The 16,360-nt window shown below is 36.5% G+C and overlaps 1 protein-coding gene across 2 annotated transcripts in view; it reads right to left on the bottom strand.

The window, feature by feature from the left end:
- Positions 1–3,637: 3,637 nt before the first annotated feature.
- The window catches only part of COL21A1 (collagen type XXI alpha 1 chain), an 86,391-nt gene continuing 73,668 nt past the window's right edge, over positions 3,638–16,360 (bottom strand). For both annotated transcript variants that reach the window (XM_009279729.1, XM_019472185.1), the window contains 8 exons: positions 13,850–13,885; positions 13,103–13,147; positions 10,973–11,005; positions 6,810–6,956; positions 6,658–6,712; positions 6,160–6,360; positions 4,586–4,663; positions 3,638–3,825 (listed from right to left, as the gene is read on the bottom strand). In XM_009279729.1, the coding sequence (XP_009278004.1) occupies positions 3,638–3,825; positions 4,586–4,663; positions 6,160–6,360; positions 6,658–6,712; positions 6,810–6,956; positions 10,973–11,005; positions 13,103–13,147; positions 13,850–13,885 (783 nt within the window). The remainder of the gene's footprint in view (positions 3,826–4,585; positions 4,664–6,159; positions 6,361–6,657; positions 6,713–6,809; positions 6,957–10,972; positions 11,006–13,102; positions 13,148–13,849; positions 13,886–16,360) is intronic.

Raw genomic sequence — 16,360 nt, 5'->3', positions numbered from 1 at the left:
GAACTGGCTTTGTTCAGCCTTGAGAAAAGAAGGCTTAGGGGAGACCTTATCACCATGTTCCAGTATTTAAACGGTGGCTACAAAGAAGATGGAGACTCCCTTTTCACAAGGAGTCACACGGAAAAGATGAGGGGTAATGGGTACAAGTTACTCCTGGGGAGATTCCCACTGGACACAAGAGGAAAATTTTTCACAATGAGAACAATCAGCCATTGGAATAATCTCCCCAGGGAAGTGGTGGATTCCCCAACATGGACACTTTTAAGATTCAGCTGGTCAGGGTGCTGGGCCATCTTGTCTAGACTGTGCTTTTGCCAAGAAAGTTTGGATCAGGTGATCCCTGAGGTCCCTTCCAACCTGGTATTCTATGATTCTGTGATTCTATGAAGATACAGGTTTCCAGTTAAGGGAACAATAAAATGAATTAGAAAATAAGGAAGGTATTCAAAGGGAAATATTGGCATAGGTAAAAAATTGATTGCTTCGAGAACTGGTTTTTGGATTGACAATACTGTTTTCTGTAGTGACCTTGACACAAAAAGTAGGAGCACGCTAACGAAGACTGGATCAAAAGAAAGCAGGATCAGAACACAAGAGGAATTAGTTTGGAATTAGAACAGCAAACAAGCTCTGAAATGCAGTGCTACATACTGCAAGCTCATACACTTAAGAACTAATAAGCATAGCTACTTTAAGTTCAGGTCCCCTCCAACTTGAATTGCCCTCTCCTAGAGGAGCTCATCAGCTACAGAAAACAGAAGAGGGGATAGATCTGGGTAATACTAGTTCATCAGAGAAGACCTACATGACTCTTGTATAACTTACCCAAGAATGAAGAAAATGAGAAGCTGAACAGAGCTACATGCTTTGAGTAAGTATCAACATCACCAAGGTACGACTGAGGTTCCTTACCTAGAATTATGGACATATTTCTAGAATGACTCGTGCCCCCTCAAAAAAGTGAAGCAGAGAACTACCAAGGATGAACAGGGAGTGGAGAGCCTTTCAAACAGGTGGAAAATAAAAGGGTTGCTTGCCTAACCTAGCAGACAAAAGGCTGTCAGGGAACACTGGTTTTCCAAAAGATGCCAAAAGAAAAGGAGTAACTCAAGCCAAAGACAACGTTAGCATAAGAATGAAGGTATATAAAATGGCCATTAATAGAGGCAGACTGGAAATTACACATAGATCCTCCATCAGAGTCATTCAGAAACAACCCTCCAATAGGACTAATGGGGTGACAAAACCACCACTACTTTTCAAATTGAAGCTTGATATATGTGTGAATTTGATCAAATGAAATCATAACCTAAGCTACCAATCAGACTGGCTGATAAAATCAAGACTTTTTTCCTGTCAAATGCACTACATTAAAATTTTTCTTCCTCTTGATAAAACTGAAATGTTTGGATATAGAAGGAAATGTTTTGCCTAAATGAATACAAAAAAAGTGAAATATTCAAAAATTTCCAACTTTTCCACCATGCTTCTCATGTGGAAGAATGTATGTGTGTTATTTTAAATTATAATGAAAATAAATACTGGGATTTTCTACAAGTAAGGAATTCTGGTTTTCTGTATGTATTCGCTGCAATCAGAGGTCCTTCTGACTTGCTCATTTTTTTCTGTTTTTGCTTCCTCCCAGGCTCGCCAGTCACACCACCATATATCTTATTGGAAAAGGTGTCTTAAACGTGGATTTAAATTAGCATGCAGTGTGGACAGCTCGGAAAGGTTCTACAAACATGCTGGGATCCTGATTCCTTCCTGACGTAGTGACATGTTTCACTTCCAAATAAATAGTGTGAGATTGAACGCAACAAAACACGAGGTTTCTAGATTCTTTCTTCCACAAATTCAATCAATGCTTGTTCACATGAGTAAAGTCCTACAGTGTGTACCAGGGAGACAACTTCATGCACAGCTTCATTTCTCAGGTCCACGTCAGTATCTTCCAAGAATCATCTTGGAGGTTTTTAGACTAGGTTTTATGAGATGCAAATGATTGCACTCCGCTATAACCAAGGCTGCGGTTTGGCTAAGCTACTCACTGCAAGCACCCTTCTGCGGGCCACAGCCCTGGGGGGGCAGCAGCCACTGGGCACAGCACAGCTGACCGCTCTGGCATTCCCTGCCCCGCAGGCTGCGGGAGCCCAGCAGAAAGGTGCTGCTCCCGGGGACGGTGCTTTCTCCGGACAAAATGGAAGGGCACTGGGGAAAAAAAGCACAGCGGCAAGGTGTTGTGATACACGACAAAATGGAAGGGCACTGGGGAAAAAAAAGCACAGCAGCAAGGTGGAACTATCCCTCCATGTATTACAGGCATCACTCTTCTCTGTGACACAGGACAGAGGCGACTCTTGCAGTCGCTCATCAAACTACCACCAGTTCTTTACAAAATTTTATTTTACCTTGAATGTCAAGCATATTACCAATCTCTGATAGTAGGACAACAGAAAAACAACACATTAGAAAAAGCCACTTATAAAGCATCGGTTAAGTTCAATATAAGACTCTGCCTTAATTTAAGAAACGGATTTTAAATTCTCATGGGAACTGTGCCTTTGCTCTTTATGTAAAAGCAAGCAATACACCTCATTAGCAAAGCATACAATGAAAATTACACATAGCTTGCTTAAAATGAAAAAGGAAACAGCGTAACAAACATTGCAGCTAGTCAGCCACCAGTTAGACCTTTCTCCTTGTAAACATGCTTCTTCAATTTGGCAACTGCAGGCCTTGGGGAGAAACAGCAAAGCATATATAACTTAATACTTAATTATGCAGAACTGTTACACTGGGGTTGTGCAAACATTTTTTTAATTATTATTTTTGTCAAATCATAGCTACAAGCCAGCTATACCAGTTTTTTGTTCTTTTTTGTTTTTTAATGCCATTTTCGTATAAGTTGAATCACCCACATGGAACCTTTTGACCTTTTGTAGCTGAAAGTACCATCTTCAATAAAACCTTGGCCCTTCTTGAACCAGTGGGAGTTCTACCCTTGCATTTCACCTTGGTTTTAAGCAGAGTTGCATGGCAAAATAGGTGACATTACTTCCATAATAAGTCCAGATATTTCTCTTAATTCATAAAAATCTGATATATGCTTTTGCTCACAGAACACTTGGAGCTATGACATATGAAATGTACACAAGCCAATGAGATTCACACACATATGAAGTCAAAGCCAGCCACATTCTTTCAAAATCAAATACTGTATATGTCGGCTGCATGTGAAAATTTTCACAGTAATTTATACCTGACCAATACCATTTAAGGCCTAATCCTGCTCCCAGTGGCGTCTCCAGCAATTTTGCAAAGGACTTCAGTGGTAACAGGAGTATGATAGGACACTTAAATGCTAAATAGCAAATATTATAGTTTATTTTATTCCTATTAAAACTGATGATTCTTTAAAAACACTTGAGATTTAGTTGATGCAAGTTATAAAAAAATTATCGGAGTTTCTTTTCTAAAGGAACATATAACCTTTGGGATCATTATTTATAATGTTTATAATGTCAGAGGTACTTTTGTTCCTGCTTATGGGATTATTGCTGGTCACCTTCCTGAGACTTGAAAGACCATAAAAGACAAGCACCATACCTATTACTCTAAATTATTGTGTCACAAATTAATAATTTGGTCCCTTTCTAAATGGATCTCTCCCCACAATTACACTGAAACACAGTGATGGGTCACAAATTCCAGGGGGTCCAACTGGTCCTGGCATTCCCGGACTGCCATGATCTCCATCTTTACCGGGCTGCCCACGCTCTCCAGGACGTCCTTCCTTACTCATACCCGGGGGACCTTCAGGACCTTAATGACACACAGGCAATAAACAAATACATTACAGAGGATTTTTATTAAAATGAAAACAAGAGCAAGTATGGACCCACAAGCCCCCTGCTCTTTGGTGAAGTATGCAGATAAAGAAAACTTCATTTTCCGAAAAAGACACTTCTTGTCACAAACTGCTTATATGTTTATATAACCAACATGACACCTTATTAAGATTTAAAAAAAAAAAAAAGCATGTGGAAAACACTTTAAATAAAAACAGCTTTTAAGAGGAAATATAAAAATCTACTTTAGTACATTGCTATATGTTATCATATAATCTGGAACCACCATGGCATGAATCAGAGGCCTCCGATTTCTATTCCGTTTCTCTGGCTTTGGATCAGGCCCTAGTATCTCTTCCAAACGCTCAACTTTGCATTTTGCATGAATACACTGCTGTTAGGAAGAACATTTTCCTTCACTAAGCAATGCTTACAAGTCACATGATTATATCAGGGCTCAGTTGTCAGATAATGGCTGACTTCAAGATCTATCTATCAAGAAACAGCAGTCTCAGGTACCAATCTCTACAAGACCTGTCCTATATTAAATAATGTATTATATGACAATTTAAAAGGCATGCAAAGACAGGCATTAGCCATAAAACATATATGGTAATTAAGATGTGTAAAAACTATTTATGTTTTTCCAAATTATATCAACATTGTTTTCTAAACCATGTTTTTTTGGAAATTATTAGCATGCACTGAATCTGCACAGCTGACCCATCCCTCACCTGGAGGTCCTGGGGGGCCTTGGATCCCAGGAACCCCAATTCCTTGATTGCCTTTTGCGCCATTTTTCCCTGGCAGTCCTGTAAATTAGCAAACACATGTATATCTTTGCACACTAAGAATATTTTCATCCAGTGAATTAGGAAGTCAGCATTTGATAATACTTACTGAATAAAAAATGTAATAGTTCAAAAGCAAATAATGGGATATAAAATAAGCATTTCCTTGTAACCTGTGCAGTGTAACTGGGTTCTAAATTATCCTCATTTCTACTGAATTAAGAGCTGATTAACACCTCTCAAGCAGACAGCCACTATGAGTTGAGGGAATAGATGACGGGCAATTAAGAAATTTGCTGTCATTCCCTTTCCATTGGCAAAGTTTTTAAGAAGTTGTATGAAGGAAGTGTAAGGTATTCTATGTCCCTGTGGAATACAGAATACATAGCCAATCTTCCACAACGTATGGCAGAATTAAATCTCCATCAAAGAAATACTGAGAGGGGCAAAATATGTGCTCTCTGACACTAGTACAACCCAATAAATTCAGTTTCTTCATAGAAACAGATACCTATTTTTCCAACTCTTTCGGAATAGCCAGAACTGTTAGTGTCAGCTCCAGAGGAAAACTGCACATTCTCCTATTGGAGATGAAATTATAAAAGCACTACAGACAAATCATCATTACATCTAAAATGAATTTGATGTGCTAGGTCACAGTTAATAAGTCACAAAGAAAGTAAATATTTACTGAACATGTGCCTGCCTACCCTTGGCACATTACTAGTTAGCTGTATTTCGTACAGCTTTCCTGATTACTTTGATGCTATAGGAAACACAGCTGCTGCTGGGACCAGTTACCAAATTATGGACTTCACCCAGTCTCTTGGTCCAGTTCCAGACTATATATGCATATTTAAAGTCTGCAAATACATCACAGAAAGCAGCTGGAATGCTCAGACGGATGAGTTATCTGAAAGCATAAACCTTAGCTTACCCAAAAAGAAACCAGAATGTTTAAAAAAGCATAAAGAAAGGAGTGAAAATCCTTATGAGATAAAAAGAAAAAAAGGACAAAACCCCAGGAAATCAGAGGGAGTATAAAGCTTGTCGCAAGCCAAAAATCAGCCTACAGGTTAGCAGATAGTAAATAGCCAGTGAATAAATACTGTTCTTTAAAATAGCAGAAACAAAGACGTTTGGAAGAAAAGAAACCAGAAAACATAGAAATACATTGAAATCCATGTCTAAGCATATTTGATCTAAAAAAAATAATCTAAATGCAGTTAAAAACATTTACATGACACTAAGAACTCTCTAAAAAGATCAAAACAAAGTCTGACTATAGTAGAACTGAACACTAGCTATCTTGTTGCATTCTTGTATTTTCTCTTCTTCTGACATGCGTTCTTCATAAGCAGTGAAACATTCACATTGCACCATGTCCTCAATTACACTTCATCACAGAAACCCAGCTATTCCCTTACTCCACCCTGCACTAATGCCATTCAAAACTGGAAGCAGAAAACAAAGTCATAAAGGCCATTAGCACTGTGACACATGCACGCAGTAAGTACCTCTTGTCCCACGAGCCCCAGGGCGACCTGGGATGCCTGTCAGCCCCGGAATACCATCGTTTCCTGGTAAACCAGGAAACCCTCTTGGGCCCTCAGGGCCCCTTGGGCCTGGTGGTCCTGGAAGTCCCGGGGAAGTGCTTTGGGATTGACAGTGGTTACAGTTTTGTAGCCTTCCACTCTGGAGGATGGCAGGCAACTGGGCTGGGAGAATTCAAACAGAAAATTGCTTAGAGTGTTGCAACAATAAAATATAAAAATATTGCCCCCTAGCCACTAATACAAGAACAGTTTCCTCTCTTTAGAGAATATGACACCTTTAGGAAACAAGATGGTAAAGCATGGAAAAGTGGTGTGGAAATATATTTCCACACCTGTAGGAAAACAAGTGATAAATCAGCAATATCGATCTTGCTTTCAAGAAAGCATCTTTATAATTACCAGGAAACTTCTGCAGCACTTTAAACAAGGAAAGTACAGTAAAGAGGCTTTCAAACTTACTTCTCAGTACATCTGAACACACCTGTCGAATAAATTCTTCTGAAAATTCTCGTGCCTGAATTGAACAGAGAACAGTTAAAAAAACAGACAGCATGCATTTGTTTGGGGTTTTTAAGGTACCCAAAATGACAAGTTTGAGGTCCTATACATACAGGTTTTCCATCTGATCCAGGTGGTCCCGGGGGTCCTCTATCTCCTGGCTGACCTCTGAGACCAGGAGGTCCAACCAAACCCTGGATACCAGATTCTCCTTTTTGCCCATTGATACCTCGAATGCCTGGATCTCCTTTCTCACCTTTCTGGAATGAAAACCAAGGAAAAGCCAATCATACCTTCACAGACCATTTGGAAGCTAGGTAGCACCAAGCAAACATATTCTGAGAAAATCTTCATTGATGATCTTCACAAAATGAATATGTAAGTTGTCACTGAAAACTAACGATACTGATGCGATCTATTTCACTAAAATGTACTGAAGTTTTCAGATTCTTTAGTAACTGTTTCAGATAAACTACCATTATATATTTTTTTAATTTTAAGGACCCATTTCACTTACTAATTAATATAAAACAAAATAGTCTTCCTTATTAACATATGGAAGGAAAGGCTTTATTCACTTTTTCATGAAAATTAATGTGTTACAGTACATTAAAATCCTTAGAAGGCTGGAAAAATTAGAAGTGAGATTCTGGCATCACTAAAGTTCCTGGCAAATTTACTATAATAATCAAGACTTTTACCCTACGTCTGTAGTGTATAAGACAAAGGAAAAAAATAGTTTGGTTTCAGTTAGGGTTTTTTTGTTGTTTTTTTCTGACTTCATTTATTCTCCATATGACTAATAACAACTGTAGTCCATTTGCTTCACTGGAAAAGGTTAAAATAATACTGGAAAATATTTTGATATATCTTCATCGAAGCAATGGTTCTTTAATGTATGGAATTACCTACTGCAATAGTTCCAAAGGAAAAAAATAGTTTGGTTTCAGTTAGGGTTTTTTTGTTGTTTTTTTCTGACTTCATTTATTCTCCATATGACTAATAACAACTGTAGTCCATTTGCTTCACTGGAAAAGGTTAAAATAATACTGGAAAATATTTTGATATATCTTCATCGAAGCAATGGTTCTTTAATGTATGGAATTACCTACTGCAATAGTTCACGTGGAACTCTTTCCCTATTCTGGAACACAAAACATCAGTACAATGTAATTTGGTATGTGCTCAAGATTAAAGTTCGTATCTGGAAAGAACAAAACATCAGTACAATGTAATTTGGTATGTGCTCAAGATTAAAGTTCGTATACTATGTTTGCTCCCTGATGAGTTTTTCCTTCCATCTTTGCACAGCTTCTGCATAATGTTATCAGTTGCTTCAAAATTTTCTTTCGCCCTTTTCAACTATTTTAGATGGAATTATGGAAACAAGGCAGCAGGATTACTATGTATGACAAAACTCATTGGAGCAAATAATGCAAGTTTAAGAAGCACTCTTCATAGACTTACACTGAATTTTGAATTATGGTATTTGTATTACTTTGTATCATTCTACATAGTACTCATCAAAATTCTTTACATCAGAAAAATGCAAAGCTTTCTGGCTTGGTCTGAATTAGTAACAATGCCCAGAGTTCTCCACATGAATTATTACAGGGTAGCAAGCTTCAAATTCAGTATCAAATTACTCAGTTTTATGGAGAGAGCTAGCCACTAAAATAAGGCAGGTAGTTTTTCCTCTTAAAAAAACAGAGAAATGAGACAAAATGTGACAGATGTCAGTCAAGTGCCTAAGAGTACTGCTGGAAAGATGGTCCACCAGTAAGATGCCATGCATGAACTGAACAGCAGTCTATACCCTCTTCCCACAGTTATACACTAATTCAGAACTGACTTTTTCCAAGGTTGCAATTGTATTTTATTTTCTTGATACTGTCAAATTGAATGTTGTAGTCACAGAGAATTGATACTCTTAGTTACACCATGTAGATTTGTACTTGTTCATTTCTATTACATAATTACAAATGTTTTTTTCATTTAACAGTGTCAGCAAGGCTCAGAGGTAAACATATGGAGCATATATAGCTGCCTGTGGCTATACTAGAAGCTATATGTGCTGGGATCTGAAAACTATGCTTTTCTTGTAGCTGGAAGTTATTTGTTTTAATTTTAGTTACTTTTACAGCTATGGACTATGTTTACATAAAAGACATCTGACTTGCAAGTTGATTTATTTGGACTAAATGTTAAAGGGGCTAGAAAGCATTAAGACCCAGTGAAATACTGGGAAAATGGCATCTATTGTAGAAAAACATTACAGGCAAGAAGCCAGTACAAAAACACCAGGACAAAACGTTGGAAGCATCAGCACAACTGCCTGCAGAACTTGCCAAAAACCAAATGAATCTGCTGAGGGAACATTTTCTGCAGTATATCTTGGTCTTGTAATGCTCAGCCACATCCCATGTGTAGCCTTGTTTGTTGACCCTTGCTATTGGCAAAAAAAATAAAAAAAGGGAAAAGAGCTCAATAAGTGCTGAGAATTACAGACTGAAGAAACTTTTTATTGAGGAGTTGGAGTCTAACAAAAGACAACATATTTTACAGAAATAGAAAATAAACTAATGTTATAGGTCTGATAGGTAAACACAATGACAGCATTATATCTTACCATATAGTAAGAATATTATTAAAAGGATTTTTCAGAAGAAATTTATTATTACCACGATTTACAATATTTAAAGAGGCTAGTTCAATAGTACACAAGGAATCTTTTACCAATTTTGGCAATGATTTAGCAAATCACCTATAAGCCAAACTGTAATTTTAAGTATTTCATAGAACCACAGCAGCATATAGGGCAATTTATATGTTTAAATGCATAAAATTTAATTATCAGAATTGAGCTTCCAGTGAATATGTCCAGTTATTGATATGCAACAACGCTTTAATGAAAAAGGGTTGAACAAAGAAATCTCTAAATAAAGTTGAAGGAGAATTATATTAATGGGACAGTGTGTACCCTGATTTCACCAAATATTGGAATAAATAAAAAATAACTAACAAAGTTAATCTTTTAAATACCCATTTTATTATCAGAATTGAGCTTCCAGTGAATATGTCCAGTTATTGATATGCAACAACGCTTTAATGAAAAAGGGTTGAACAAAGAAATCTCTAAATAAAGTTGAAGGAGAATTATATTAATGGGACAGTGTGTACCCTGATTTCACCAAATATTGGAATAAATAAAAAATAACTAACAAAGTTAATCTTTTAAATACCCATTTTTAAACAACATGCAACACACAGATGAAAAGGTCTGGCCATAAATATAACTACATTAGCCAAACACAAGAAAAAAAAAAGATGGGACTTCTAAAAATATCCTGGAGAGCAACAAATGCAGTTTCTGACAGACCAAGAGCAGTCCAAGCAGGCTTCCCCTTATGCCCCTCAAGTTTCAGGCTGAATTGAATTATTCCTGTAAAAACTTAGTAGTAGAAAGAATTCTGCCCTGCATTTTCTGAGTCAGTCTCAAAGACAGAATCCTCTAAAAAAAAAATCTTTGTAAAGACTGCTGTATTTTTCTTCATTAGCTTTGAAATAAAGGTACACAAAGAAATCTCACTGGTGAAGGTTAAAACACACAAGACAAAGAGTTCAGCTGTGGAAGTCCTTACCACAGACTTTTATGGAAGCTGACAGTACAGTGTATCAGCACAGTTCAAAAGGAATTAGGCAAATTCAAGACTGACATTAAATGTAATAGTCTTGATCTCTAGCTTAAATGCCCCTAATTTGCTGACTGCCAAAAAGAGTGAAGGTATACAAGAAGAAGGATCTTCTTTGTGTATCCTGTGCCTTATTTTTGTACCCTGCCCTGCTATTATTGGCTGCTGCTGAACAATATGGATCATTTTGATCAAGTATGCTGTATTCTTTTATGAACTATATTTTTATTTTTCAATGAACTTCGAATCTCTAGATTTTTTTTTTCTTTAATTATTTGCTTTCTTCAAGCAGCTCCTTCTCGGCTTTTTTTGTCTGTTTGGTTTTTTAATTATCTTAAAGTATATACTTGGCTTTAATTATTTTTTTTATTCTTTCATTTCATAAAATATATATCTCACTATGCCTCTTTTCATCTAAATCTTCTTTCTCTTCTCTGATATTTCTCAATTCATTTCTCTTCTGTTGCTTATAGAGATGTGTGTATGGAAATAAGACTGTAAACACACATTTTACAGAACACATAATTTGCGGAAACAAATGGAATAATTTTGTAATACTATATTTGTCATTACAAAATACCTACCTCTCCTTGTTCTCCACTCAATCCTTCTACTCCCTTTAGGAAATAAAATGGAAAAAAAAAAAAAAAAAGGCAAGTTGAGCCAAATTACTTGGAATCAAAAAAATAATATTTTTGTCCTTTGTTTTCAATAATTAATCACAAATGTCAATTTTTAAAGATTCTGTGATTGTAATTTGTATAAAAAACTGAACTGCATATAAGGATGAAAAATGTATATCATGGTGAATTAACAGTTTAGTAGTACCTTTAATATCATATACCAAAAGGATAAGTTGGGAATATATCATACATATTATAAACCATATATTTTATTAGTGTACAAGAAGTGCATATAAACAAAACCTTATTCACTCTACAAAAGAAATAAACTTTTGTGTTCTAGCAAAAGGAAACTCCTGATTCTACCTGTTTAATACTGTCTTACTAGACAGAAATCAAGTTCAGAGCCTTCGAAATACAAACTCAGTTTGTAAGCCAGATTTTGCATGTTGGCAAATGGTTTCGGTGTCACTTCTACTAAATGGTTCAATGGTGTTATTGATCATTAAGTTCCATGGCAAGATGGCAGCTCAGCGCAGGCTTTTTCACTTTTCTGATATACTCTTACGGACAAGGGAATCTGTATTGTATCTTTGAGAAGTCCTGGAGGCTTGAGAAACCTAGTGCTGTCCGCCAGAAGTATGTGAATGACTGATTTTTTGGTTGCTGACCAAACTAGATAAGCCTGGGAAACAATTTTAGACCAAGCCTGTATTATTTTTTCAGCTTTCTCAAAAAAAAAAAAAAAAAGCAAGCAACAGCAATTCAGTTGCATCATTCTATCTGAAAAAAAAATAAAATAATGTTTTCTTTCACTATCACTTTGTTTTACCATATGATTAAAATAATAAATATATGAAAAATTTATCCATTATTTGCAAAAGGAAAAACCAGAAAGTTTAATTTGTAAAATGTTAGAGTAGGACATTACATTTGGTTAAAACCAATGATCGGCCTTTTAGTTTAAACTATTTATTTTCAAAAATATCTGCTCAGCTTTAGTACCGGACTCCTGTCAACCTACATACCCTTGAGAGTGATAAAACTAGGCTAACATACAATCTAGATCTCCTGCCCATGCTCCACTGGAATCAGCTCCTTTTGGCTAGACAGGCAGCTGTATCGATGTCGTAATTCTGAAAGAAGCAACTGTGACTTCCTTCCAAGTCTAGTTTTAGATATGCACCTCTAACAAATACTTCTCTGTTTAGGCACGACGTAGATCATGTAGTTAACAAGTATTTATAAATACTAACAGTTATTTTCTGTGGTATAACAAGATAGCCAACTATGACACAATCAGAATACATTGGCCCAGAGTTAAAGAGAAACAACTGGATCTCACTGATTTGCAGCTGAAACAGGAAACATCTGTAATTTATGAGCACAGAAGATGTCAATAATGACTCCCAGTATGAGAGGTAATGAACTATATGAAAGTGTAGCATGGTACATGCAAAATCTTAACATCTCAAGCATCACTCTTATAACCTTTACACAAAAGCCACTTCGTGTTGTTATCTGTATTTTATATTATTTATAATTGCTTCATGAAAATTTTCCATAATTAAGGATTTAATAAAATAATCCAGAAAAACATACTTCCGGTCTGTTTCTCAAGATGTAATATCCCAGAACCACAGAAACACGTAGGTTGGAAGGGACCTCCATGGGTTCAACTTCCTTTTCAGAACAGATCCAGCTAGAGCAGGCTGCTCAACACCCTGTCCAGACAGGTTTTGCCACAATCTCTGTGAGCAGCCTGCTCCAGTGTTTGACCACTCGCAAAGCAAAATGCTTTTCCCGTATATCAAGTTGGGATTTCCTGTGTTCCAACTCGTGTCCATTTCTTCTTGTCCTTCCACTGTACACAGCCAAGAAAAGTGTGGCTCCATCTTCTCTATATGTGTTGTATTTGTTATTTTTAAAATACTAAGGTTGCTTAAGAGGTAATTTATATAACTATGTAATCATGTTATACATAAATATATTTCACCTGATGCAAAGAACTATCCATCTTGATGGAAGTAATCTTGAGAAACAAGTATGAATCATGGCTCTCTTGAACTAGGATCATTATTTTAACAGTACCTGTAAGCCTGGATTTCCTTGTCTTCCTTTTTCTCCTTTCAGTCCCTTCAGAAAAGAAGCACATTTTCTTAAAATAAACATTTATCTGGGAGACGTAATTAAACTATCAAAAATGACACAAAGAGGTAAACCCTAAAATCTCATCCTAAACCAGGCCCAATCAGTCTGAAAAGTTACTCTTCAAGAGTTCACAGCAGACACTGTGCAGAAGGATACAATTTCTACACTGAACACAGAGGAGCCAAGTTAGGATCTGAGTAGTGATGTAATACTCTTCTTTTTCTTGTAGGTATTTCCATGGCTTTTAGATAACAAGGAGGAAAATCCCACTGGTTATAATATAGTAGGTAGGCAGAGGCCAGGTGACGTTACTTTGACTATGAGCATTTATGTGTTCCCACAGTGCCTGGGGCAGGCAGGGACAGAACCCATCCCAGGACAGTGCTGGGTCATGTCCCAGCCCCCTGGGGCAGCAGCACAACCCACATCCCCGAGCCCGCACCATTGCTTGGACCACATAGCTCTGCACCAAATGTCAATAGCCTGCTCAGCCCCAGAAATGCAGCTGGAAATTTATACTGGGCATACTGGCCAGTTTTCCTTGAAGAAGAGTTAGGGCTCAGTGCTGCTATTCTTCAGGCAAACCTTCTCTGGAGCTTAATCTTAAAAAAAGGCTCCTGAATTAACACCTAAGACTTGTATTGATAGTGTTACCAGATGATTTCACTAGAAACAAAGTTGATATACCTGGATACCACTTTCACCTTGGTTTCCTTTGTCCCCCTGTAAAATATTAGAAGAAAAGTCTCCATTGTAACATGATTCATCTCAAAGACATGTAGTCTGTGTTTTAATTTTACACAGTAAATATAAGAGAAGCATCTAATAGCTTTTATTTATACTGAATGAAAACAAGTTACTTTATCCCCCATGTACACAAACACTGAGAAAAGTACAGAAAGTTATATTAAGAAGGGAATCTGTCATAGAAAGAACTATCAAAAAGAAAAGTGGATACTCATATACCAAGTTAAAATTAAAAAATGCAACATAATGAGGTGGCAAATCCAGCAGGATTCTATCCACTCAGTGTGTGGGAGTGGAGAGGATGTAGGCAGGGAGGGGGGGCAGTATTTCTGATGGGTTAAATTTCACCAGAATGCTAACCACTAAGTATGCTTGCCTTCACCCACAGAGAATAGAGTATAAATAATTTCTGTTACACTTACTATAAACCCATTGAATGCAGAAGTTATACATGACACACAAAAGAAAAAAATATTTTTTTTTAATCAGAAAAAAAAATTATATATAAATTTAATCAAAACTGTGTAAGGACTAAGTTCCACTTCCCTCCACTCCTTTTGACTTTCATTGAAATGTTTATAGCAAATAAACATTAGTGGGGTGATTGGCAATCAGATGGTGCAAATGGTACTTAAAAGCATCTAGGTTTATCAAGTTGTCTGCACACCATCTAATTGACACTGGAGAGAAACACACAGCTTTTGAAAACTATTTATGCCAATTAATGACAGAGGTATAAAATATGTACTCCCAGAACGTGCCTCTCTCTCTTCCTTGACTGAAAAGGAAACTTAAAGTTATGGGAGATGGCTCCTGCCCTAACTCTGACCTCTTAAATCAGTGTGACTGTTTAAATAGACATGAATCAAAATGTTGGGCCAAGAACATAGCAACTCATGAAACAAGAAAGATCTCTGTGTGTGTGTGCAAAACTGCATTTAATAAATAAAATAATTAGGATGAAGTTTTTTGGATCTGTTTTGCCAGTTTTCTTGCAAGAGCCAAACGCGTGTGTTTGGTTGTTTTTTGAAAGAGAGAATGTTTAGTTAAATGCTAAACAGTAGTAAAGAGGAGATTTTGGCCACGGCAAATATTTTCCTGATTGAAAATCCCAGAACATAAGAGGGTATTTATGCCAGCTGTATTTGGTTGTATTGTACTTGAATGCAAAATATTTGGTTTGGTTTCAAGTTTTAAAATAAGCTATAGCTGAAAGGCTTCACTTTTACTGTCAGATGCCCAAACTGCACTTTTTTTCCTGAAGAATTCAAGAGTTTGTCATCCTTATGACTTGTAACTCCAGTTAACCAGCAATATATATTCTGACTTGCATCTTTTCTATAAAATGGATAATGACTTTTGCAAAACCTTCTTCAGTTTAAAATTTAAAGAGGTTCCATAAATTTTAACAATATCTCCTTTCTTAAAATCAGTATTACTGTCTTGGCACATGCACCTTACATGACCCTTAGATACTGAAACTGAATATATGGTGATAATGAAACTAATGGAACTATTGTTATGACTGACTCAACTCAAGTCACACTTCCATTGGGCTTCAGTACATTTTGAAAGATTTAAGCCAGGAAATCTTTGTCCTCATATGCTCTGGAAATCACTGTTTTGAAACTGGTCAGAAGACTAATTTTTCTACATCTTGTCTTGGAAAATGGAACTCAGGTTCCATTATCTCATTTAGCTGAGATAACCTCATCTAAATTTGGATCATTCTCTAGCTTCCATTGACCAGGGACTTGCTTCAGTTGCCAAAACATAGGCATTTAAGATGCTCTAGGCAACCCAAGGCATCCCCATGTGTGTCTACTGACATCTGAAATACTCTAGCACACCTAAGACATCCATACATGGCTGGCATATGAGACACTGGACATACAGGAAACCTGTGCCCTTCTGGAACAGAAGCTGACATCTAATGGAACACCTCTGCCTGGGATTTTCATAAAACTTTAAATATAACACCACCCTTCTAACTTACTGCTTCTTTACCCTTCAACCTTTCTTTCCCTAGTGAAGTACCTGATTCAACTCTATTTCTATAATGCCTTTTTATGAAGGGCTTCATCCTTCAAAAGGTGGTCCTCTGCATTGCTGGTAATGCTACACAGATGCATTATCATTTTTTACTAACTGCTTATTTCTATCTGACACCTTACCTGAGCTTCCTTTGCTTTTACAGGATTTCCTGTTTATTCTGAAATCTGTAATTTGAATATGTAATGGAGAAATCTTTTCCCTAATTGAGACTCCAGTATTTCCCAGGAAACACTGCTAGATTTCTAACACAAGTGTCAGATACATTACGTAAACACACTAAATTTATTTTTATATAATTTTTTCTATATATTGCAATTTGAAATTATTAATTCTGTTCAAATATAATTTAAAATTTGATTTAACTTATTAATTTAATTGTATTCATTTAATTTAAAA

This window comes from Aptenodytes forsteri, unplaced genomic scaffold (genome assembly GCF_000699145.1).
Source record: "Aptenodytes forsteri isolate BGI_AS27 unplaced genomic scaffold, ASM69914v1 Scaffold115, whole genome shotgun sequence".
Lineage (NCBI taxonomy): Eukaryota > Metazoa > Chordata > Aves > Sphenisciformes > Spheniscidae > Aptenodytes > Aptenodytes forsteri.
Note: the sequence above shows the minus strand (reverse complement) of the source record. Positions and strands in the feature narration are given on the sequence as shown.